Source organism: Grammomys surdaster, unplaced genomic scaffold (genome assembly GCF_004785775.1).
Source record: "Grammomys surdaster isolate TR1022 unplaced genomic scaffold, NIH_TR_1.0 194, whole genome shotgun sequence".
NCBI lineage: Eukaryota > Metazoa > Chordata > Mammalia > Rodentia > Muridae > Grammomys > Grammomys surdaster.
In genome coordinates, this window is record NW_021604639.1 from 3765945 (window position 1) to 3775851 (window position 9907).

A 9907-nucleotide genomic window follows, 5' to 3' on the forward strand; every position below is an offset into this window, starting at 1 on the left:
CAAGAACAAGATCAAAGTAAAGCCAAGGGTAGCTTTAAAATACAGCTGTAAAACAGACTGTGCAACACACAGAGGAGAGGGACTGAAGAAACAGTGAGTGAATACGGTCAAAGTACATGAAGTACTTGAACCAAAAGAGGCTTCATGTAGCCCACTCCCTTGTACAATGAATAAACATGAATAATTGTTTTAACCCACTAGGCTACCCCCTTGGACCTGACTCCTTTAAAATATAAAATTACAATTGCTTCCTTGCATTCTGATTGCTGACATACTTCTGAGACTGCTCCTGCCTTTCCATTGATATCAGAAGGCCTAGACACTCGTGCTAGGTTCAAACAGAGTCCACAGAATTACTGTGGAGGCATGTTCTACCTGTAGCATCACTTAGTTTGCAGCCCCCACAAAGAACACCAGTGACCCATTATACCCGCACAATGCCCAGCTGCAGCCTGATAGTGAGGTCCAGAGCATATAACCTGTGCTCACAGAGGCTGACAAAGTCTGTATGGGCAGGAAGAATCTTCACCTCAAACCTGAAACTGAAAGAAGAATAATTCCCAAACATAAGAAGAAGGGTTCTGTATATAGTAAACAAGTTTTCCACTATGTTTTTTAAGAAGGTTTTAAAAAAACATAATAAAACACATCACATTTGCAGACAACTATATAGAAATCTTTGGATTAACAGAATTAAAAATTGCCACCTTACCTTGTAATAACGAAAATAGTCTCGTTCTAGTAACTTTTTTATTTTGGGAAAGATTTTGTAGGTGTTGAAGTTATCAATGCTGTCAATGTCACATAAGCAATCATCCAGAACTCCAGTCACCTAGAATATACATATGTGTAAGATCTAAGATACATAAATATAATGTTTATATCTTAATAAATCTACTATTTTAAAGGATAATTTATTCATTCATGTTGGCCAGTTTTACTGATTAAGGTTTATAACATTAGGGGCAATGAAATGGCTTAGTGGGTAAAAATCCCTGCTGTCAAGTCTGACAACATGAATTCAACCTCCCTCCATATGGTAGAAGGAAGGTATCAACTCTTGAAACTTGTCCTCTGACTTGTATATGGATTCCATGACACATGTGTACTCAGTCCCCAACACGCGCACACACACACACACACACACACACAAAATAACTACCTGTAAAAAGTATTTTTAAGATTTATATCATGAAAGCAGTCACTTGTTAATTATAGCAATTGAACATTAAAAAAACAACAAAACCCAGGAAAATTACATATACCTACTTTGAAATACCAATCCTTCTTTTGGGGTTCAAAATGGAAGATACTTCTGCCTTTCCTCTGCCCAATCAATAAAAATCTTAGCTGCCACTGGATTCCAGACTAACCTAGAAGCCACAGCCTGTGATGCCGCCGCTGAGAGCATCTTCACCTTCCTTTTAGGATGCTGTTTATGTGCCACACGTGGTGTTACAAACTTTAGTATGTCACCTCATTTACTCATTAAAACTATCCTGTAAATAACCCTCACTGTAAGAAAAATTATGGTTTAACAAGCTTACAATGACTGTTTGACATCCATGGGCTTAACTCCCAAATCTCTCAGGCTGTAAAAGTCTGTGTTCTTCCCCACTACTCCGTAAACCCATGAAGAGAAGCAGGTATAGATGAGGTAATGTTCGAGTCTAAAAAATTCTGTAAGACATTCTTCAGCTTTACTAAAAATGACTCTCAATATGTATGCACAACTTGAATTAATCCTGGGAGAAGTCTCCGAAGTAAAAACCAGCATTCCCCAAACCCACATGCTATAGTTCCATGTACAGAATATTCTGAAAAGTTTTAGAAATGGTGGAAAGTGTGATGGGTTCAAGCTGGAGTACGAACAAGATGGCTCAGCTGGTAAACACATTTATCCTCCAAGCCTGACGGCCCGAGTTCAACCCAGGATCCCATGACGGATAGGAAGAAGCAATTCCCAAAAGGTGTCATCTGACCTCTACACGTGTGTCTGCACACACCCACACCCACGCCCACGCCCTCCCCTCCAGGGTGATGATGATGACAGGACAGGATAGATGCTTCCACTGAGCATCTTTACCCACACATTGCAAGCATGCAGACATGAAGTAATGAGGAGAGGAGGAGGAGGATGGGAGCAGAGTAGATGCTTGAAGTGAATAACCTGATCCATATTTTCACGGTGGTGGTGAATGCATGAAACAGCATATAATTAAAATGTGAATATAGCCGAGCAGTGGTGGGGCACACCTTTAATCCCACCACTTGGGAGGTAGAGGCAGGCAAATCTCTGAGTTCGAGGCCAGCCTGGTCTAAAGAGTGAGTTCCAGGATAGCTAAGGCTACACACAGAAACCCTGTCTCAAAAAAACCTACCCCCCCTCCCTCAAAAGTGAATATGTACACACAAATAATATACATAGAACCAGGAAAATATCAAATCATTCTACCAATGGCAACATCCTGTTTATAACTCTATCTTTATAAAATGTTACCATTGTGTAACTTGGTAACGTGACATAGTACTTCTCTGTATTATTTCCTACAACTGCACATGAACTTGCAACTATCTCAGTTCAAGGTTTTAAGAACAATGGAACTCTGCCTATTAAATGTTTTGTTCAGGAAGCCCTCAGATAGAAGGAGACATAGAAGCAGTGACCAGAAGCAGAAGTTCTATCCAATTATTTTTCTTCCTCAGAGTGGCAATGTCTCTCCCAACTCCATCCCACACGGACACAGCATGTTACAAGAGCTGGAATTCTCTCTCCACTTAATCACCCTTTTCCCAGGATCCTGTTGCTAACGCTTAAATTTCATTGAGTTTCTAGGTTCACTAGTCACAGCAGTCGTGTGTGTGTGTGTGTGTGTGTGTGTGTGTGTGCCTGTGCATGTGTTTAAATACTTTTTCTAACCTGGGCATGGTAGCATATGCCTCTAATCCGGGCATTCAGGAGGCAGAGGCAGGCAGATCTCTGCATTTGAGGCTGACCTGGTCTATAGGGTGAGCTCCAGGACAACCAGAAAAACCCTGTCCAAAAACAAACAACAAAAACCTGGTAACTGTTCTTTCTTAGTGATGCTTTTTAAACTGAAAACTTTTGGTCTGTAAACTATTATTTTCTTTAAATATTTTCAGGTGCTATCAGCAAAATGCTTGCTACACAAGCATATAGGCCTAAATTCAGATCTTTGGGACTTACATAAAAAGCTGGGGAGGCAGCACTGGGAAGGCTGAGACTGAGGCTCCCTGGGCTTGGTGGTCAGATATTCTAGCTGAATTGGTGAGCTCCAGCTTCCTCAAGACTCTGTCTCAAAGAACAAGGTGGAGAAAAGATTGACAGCACCTAATGTCAACTTCTAGCCTCCATGTGCATGTGTGCACACACACAAAGGCCATTTTCATCGTGCTAAGGATAAATTACTGTTAATACACATCTGTAACTTTTAAAACCTGTGTATCACCAAAAGTTTGAAATGTAGCTGCTAATATTTCCTGTATCCTTGAAGTTCTTTCTCGAGTACACCTACCTAGAGGTCAAACTAAACCTTACTGTTGTAACTTTCTTTGTAATGTATCCCTGAACAATATACTCACAATTCCTGTTTTAGTAATGTTAATGTCATTTCATTTCAGTTCTTCTGCAAAGGTGTTGCTTTTGCTAATATTTTACTTTGGCATTTACCTATGATGCTGAGTTTTATTTGTAGCTAGCTCATTCACTTTCCATGATGTAAATGCTGTATATGAACAATCACAGCTTATCCATCCCATTTTGTTCCATGCAGAAGAACAGCCCAAGATATACAAGTCCTGATTCCTAAGACACTATTTCACAAACCTAATATCTTAGAAGGATACGATTTTACAAAGTAAGCGTCTTTAAAAATAAGACTAGGGCAGGCGAGATTGCTCAGTAGCTAAGGATGCTTGCCAGGCAAGCCTGGCAACCTGAGTTTGATCCCTAGAACCCAGGTAAAGTTGGAAACAAAGAACTCCTCTGATATCTACACGCACGATATGGCAAGCAAGCATACATGTACATGCAAGCACACAAACACACACACACACAATAAACAATTTTAAAGAAAAAATTTAAAGATGTGATTAAGGATCTTAAGACATCAAGATTTAGCCAGTGGTGGCGCACACCTTTAATCCCAGCACTTGGGAGGCAGGGGCAGGTGGATTTCTGAGTTTGAGGCCAGCCTGGTCTACAGAGTGAGTTCCAGGACAGCCAGAACTACACAGAGAAACCCTGTCTCAAAAAACAAAAACAAAAACAAAAAACCAAAAAAAAGACATGAAGATTATATTGGATTAATAAAAGGAGGCTAATAAAGTTAAACAGAATTCCTTATCACAAAGAGGCAGGGGTACTGGAGTCAGGAGAAGTTAGAAGAGTTTACAGCACTGACAGTGAAGATACAGGAAGAAGTCACAGGGCAAAGACTACAGATGCCTTTAAAAGCTTGGCAGAGTCAAGAAATTGTTCTCATTTACAGCCTCCAGGACTCCCACTTTGTTGATAAAATTAAGGATATCACTCTAAAACTGAGTTTCAGATTTTTAGTCCCCAAAACTACAAGATTTAAAACATTACATTGTTTTTAGTGACTAAACTGTGGTGATTTGTTATAGCAACACAGGAAACAAATATATTCCATATTGATTATAAATTTTGCTAAAGAGCTATGCAATCATCTTTGTACATATACCTTGGGAGACATGTGGAAGAGTTTATCAAGGTGATAATTTTGGGTGCAGAATTGCTCTAAGCACACATGTAGCTTTATTAGGGAATCGCAGGCTGACTTCCTAAGTTTTTATATTAAGTCTGTATCTCACCACCAATGGTCAGGAGTTAATGTTGAGACATGCCACCCTGAATACTAACATTAATCTATGGTTTAATTTTTACCAATCAACAAGGACAAAGAAGTATGAGGGAATAGTGGATTTTTTTGTCCTAATGATAATGTACTACATTTATTTCTTCCTGATTATGAAGCTTGAGATGCTTGTCACCCAAATATAAATGATGGAGAATAAAAAGTTGAATATGGTGGTCTAGAACTAAGATTTTTTTGTCTTCAAATATTAACCTGAGACTCAGGTACAGATGAGTTTTTAAAACCAAGTGTCCATATAAGATGAACAAGACAGACACAAACCTCAAGGGTCAAATGGCTGGTGATCAAGGACAAAGGAGAAACAAGCCGAGTCTAAGATAGACTAGGCTATAACAGAGGAAGTAAACCAGAAAAGTTTGCATCCTGGATACCAAAGAAAGTAAACACTTAAAAGAATAAGGGTTGTGTTGTGAAAAAAAAAATCTGCCAACAGTAAAACCTGAGGTTTAAGAACTATAGTCTTAGCAATGAAGACACTGGTAACCATGACTAGAGAGAACAGTTTCAGGGCAGTAGTAGAAGTACAGTACAGTATAGTACTGTCTGACTGTAATGAATAGGTTAAACAAAACAGGACAGGAAAAATAAAATGAAGACAGCTCAGGAATGTTTCTAGATACAGAAATTAAAAAGGGGAGGGGACAGCTCATTCATTAAAGTGCTCAATGAGGACCCGAACTCAAAACCAAGAACCCCAGATTATACACTAGGATGACAGTAAGTAACAGCTCATTAGAGAAAAACTAACGTGGTGGGGGATATGAAGACATACAGGAACCATATCCTCGAGTAGGAAAGATGAAATGGACTCTTAATACACGTTATAAGAGCACAAATGACTCATCCATGGCTGTAACCCACAGGGTCACCACAGTTGGGACAGAGACAGTAAGTGGATTACTCTGTGGTAATTCTCTTTTGTTAGGTGTGACGCTGATAGGGCAGAAGGGCAGGTGACAAAGGATCAAGTAGGAAAATCTGTAATAGTTGTTTCTTAAGCTAGGTCTAATCAGCTATTTAATTAATTCATCCTTTGAGTTTTAAATTTTACTTCCCTTCCCCGCTGGTCTGTTGAGACAGAGACTCAAGTAGCTCAGGCCAACAAGGAGCTGGCCCTGCAACTAAAACTAACCTTGAACTTCTAGCTTTGCTTTACCTTTTGAGATTATGAGTGCATGCCACCACACTTGGCTTAAATTTTACTTTGAAAAAAAATGTCAGTTTCATTCTTTTTAATCTTTTGGCCATTCTTTTAGATGTTTTCTCACACTTTTCTGCATTTCTTAAGTACACTAAAATTGATATTAAATTACCTACCTAAAAATTTCAGAACCTATATTGTCTCTAGTGTTTCCACTATAGGCGTTCCTCAACTTTCCATGAGCAACTGCTCCCCAATAAACCGACTAAAACAAAAATATCAAATGGAAATGCAATCAAGCCACATAACCTACCATACAGCATAGGTCAGAAACTCAGGAGACCACCTGTGGAGGACAAGTTGTTTACCTTGTGTAGGCACAGCTGATGGTGAGCTATTGCTCACCGTCCCTTCCTATTTGTATCTGATTCATGGTACCCTATTGCCTTGTGGTTTGTGATTACTTTTTTTTTTTTTTTGGCTCACTCTTAGATATTTATTCCACTGAACAACATCCCTGAAAAATCTTAAGTCCTTGAGTTGAAAACACATTTTTCTAGGAGGAATGGATATTTGTTTTCTCTGGTAACCTGGGTTTGCTGTGAATTCCACTTCCAGTTGAAGCTTATCCTAACACAAGTGATACACACGAGGCCTGAAAAGGCCAGTGAGGGCCGCTCACAGTCACAGATTCTCAGTGGACGTTCCTCCCCTTCTGCTACTGCTAGCAGCTTCTTTTTTCCTTTCTCACAAAATGGGGCTCATTTTTCATTCACACTCACACTAACAATGTGTGAGTTTGTTTCAATTTGTGAATTCACACTAACTCACAATGCTCTTTGGGGCTCAGGCTTTGCGATGGGGGTCTTATGATTTTCCCATTTTAGGGAAGACACTGGTGTTTATTTCTTGCCAATTCTATCCCCATGATGCTGTGAGACCAGAAGTTTGGTCTTCAGGTTTAAAAGAAACAAATCCTCAGGGTAATGAAATAGTTAGGCACTCTGAGTCCTGCATTTCTGACCTCCATTTAGTGGGGAGCTGTGTGTTCCTTGATTCCATGCCACCTCAGATAGGCATTTTAAAGGATTTCAAATATATCTGACAGAAATATCCTTTTACAGGAAAATTGTACCTTAGCATGCCATGAACCATATTTGCATTTCATTGATAAGAAAATGGGGCATCAGATATACAAATGTCTTTTACCTAGTCAAAAATATTTTCCTCCTTTCAATATAGAAGGCCAAGTACCTATTTCCTTAAATGACTTTGATTTCTTATGAACAGAGGTGTTTTTCAAAGATTATAATTCTTCCCTTTACTTTCACTCTTTTTTTTTTTCCTCCAAGTTTAGAATGCACGAGAAGTAGAGGAACTATCTTAGTTCCACTTTCTGATTTTCTGGTCTCTGCTTTTCTGTACACTGAAGCAGTACGTTGACTCGTTAATGCTGTGCAGAGCCCCCCCCCCCCATTTATGTTACTTAACAAGTCAATTAAGCTCTCTGAACTTCACTCAGCGCCACAGCTCCACGTATGATATGTACCAAATAAGATGAGGTAATACATAATTAAACATGTTACAGGATACAGTGCTACCTAAAAATGTCGCCAAAACTGTATTAGAAAGTATCCACTGGAAACAAAATATACTTTTGAAGACTGGCACAGTGTTACTTTTAAGTGCACAAATATTTAATTGTTGATATAGACAGATAGATGATAGATAGAGAATAAATAGAATTACAGGTACATTATAAACCACTAATTACATGTGCTTATTGGTAGCTGGAGAAACCTTAAGTGAAGCTTCTGGACTGGTGATTAAAAAAAAAGTATACAATTAATATATGACATATATCAAGTAAGAAAACGAGAAATCAGACTTTATTAAAAATTTCTAAATGTAAGTTCCACTCAAACCAAGCATCCAAACTAGTAACTACAAAGTAATTTTGCTATTGACAGACAGCCTAGAAAATTCTTTTTTTTTTTTTAAAGTCTGATAGATATACCCAAAATTCTATCCTAGTGTTTTCCAAGCCAGGCTAAAACATAGTGGAAAGAGCAGTTGCATTACAGATGCTTATGAGGCTTGTTTAAAATGCTGATTCCTCCGCTCAGTTCCAGATGGACTCAGAATACACAGAAGGGGGTCAGAGAGTCTCCATGTTTAACAAAAGGTTTCTTTTCCTTTCCCTTTCTTTACTCTGATTGGTTCATTGTTTAGTTTTTTGAGAGCGGGTCTTGCTATGCAGTCCTGGCTAACCCAGAACTCAATATGTAGACCAGTGTCCTGTTTTGTTTTAACTCCTGAGTGCTGAGGCTACAGGTGTATGCCACTGTTCCCAGCTGTTTATTTTTATCAAATCGTTCGTTTAAAGAGCACTCACACATGGACACAAACAGAATATTCATGCATTCTAGGATTTAGTGCTGGGCCCCATAACACCATGAACAAGGCCAGAAAAACATGTTTACACGGTTACTCTCATAGTTACCATCATTTTTTTTTCTTAGCAATGAGCGTTAATTGCTTCAAACTACATGCCCCTCATTATCAGGCCATCTGAGACACTTGTTTTTCTTCGTTTTTGGCTCTTCGAGCTAACACTTTGCAGCAGGTGCAGATAAGATATAGCAGCATCTGGCAACCTGTTCAAATCTTCCTCACTAAAAAAAAAAAAAAAAGCAGCAAACCTACCTCTTTTCAAGGCAAGAAGCTGTGCTTTGGCTTCCTAGTATGTAGTGAACACTTCAGTAATACCAGCCTAACCAAGGCAACCTCAAAGTCTAACGGGCTCTCCAGCCAGCAAGCCTCACTATAGACTTAAGAGGCCCACATTAGGGGCCAAGGCACTCCAGTGTCATAACTGGGCTCACCTGGTATGCCACTTTGCATACGTAGGACAGGTAGGTAATTATAAAGCAGGTAAAACATAGCTCTATCTCTAGAACACAAGTTCAAGGAAATGAAGTGATGTCCCCTCTAACCCAGGAAGAAGGTGGAGGGCCTGCCTCCCTGTCATCTCCTGAAGGAAGGATGTCAGAGGTTTGAGTCCCCAACACCATCACTACCACGTCTTGCTCAAGACCAGTGTCTCCCCGTCACCAACACAGTGATAACGACGCTGGCGCTTACTGGCCGTCACCATCTTCCTCTTCGGTAAACCACCACCACGCGTGTCGTCTCCCCGAGCCCGCCGCACTTTACAGACGTTTCCCGCACTAACCGGTGCGGTTCTCAGTCCCTGGCCGGCCACTCGCACCTGCACCTTGGCCTCTCGGCGACGCCGGCGCGGCCCGTCCCCTGCCTCTGGTCCCTCGGGCTTACCTGGGTCTTGACGAGACTTGAGAGAAAGCTCAGGGTGACAAACAGTTGCACCGCGGCCGCCGCCCCCTGCCCAGCAACGGCCCGGCGGAACCCCGGACTCATGGTGACCTCGGCCGCTGCGGTCGCCTCGGCCGATCGGGGCTGGGGAACGGCGGACCGCCGCGACGACAACGGCAGGGGACAGTGCCTGGGAGCCGGGAACCTCCAGGACCCGAGATCTGAGCGCCGGTATCGGACAGGGAACACTCTACGGTTCCCAGCAGCAGCGACTGATGTACCAGTGCTGCGCGCCCCCGCTTCATCCCAGGAGGCCCCGCCTCCGGCGTCCTCAGTTGTGATCACGCCCTCTGCGCACAGCCTTCTGGGAGTTGTAGTCCCCGTAGCCCCTTGGGGCCCCCCCACAGTGGGAAGGTCTTGAAAATGGAGAACTACAGGCTCGGAGGTCGCTCGGCCTCCCTGAGGCGGGGCTCCGCGGTGGCCAATGAGGCGGGACCACGAGGGCTCCAAAACA

The 9907-nt window shown here is 41.4% G+C and overlaps 1 protein-coding gene across 1 annotated transcript in view; it reads right to left on the reverse strand.

Annotated features, from left to right (window-relative positions):
• Positions 1–9695, reverse strand: part of Ero1b (endoplasmic reticulum oxidoreductase 1 beta) — a 40922-nt gene extending 31227 nt beyond the window's left edge. Inside the window, exons 1-2 of the mRNA XM_028769865.1 lie at positions 9397–9695; positions 713–832 (exon numbers count right to left, since the gene is read on the reverse strand). Of these exons, the coding sequence (XP_028625698.1) occupies positions 713–832; positions 9397–9498 (222 nt within the window). The 5' untranslated portion in view covers positions 9499–9695. The remainder of the gene's footprint in view (positions 1–712; positions 833–9396) is intronic.
• Between the last annotated feature and the right edge of the window lie 212 nt (positions 9696–9907).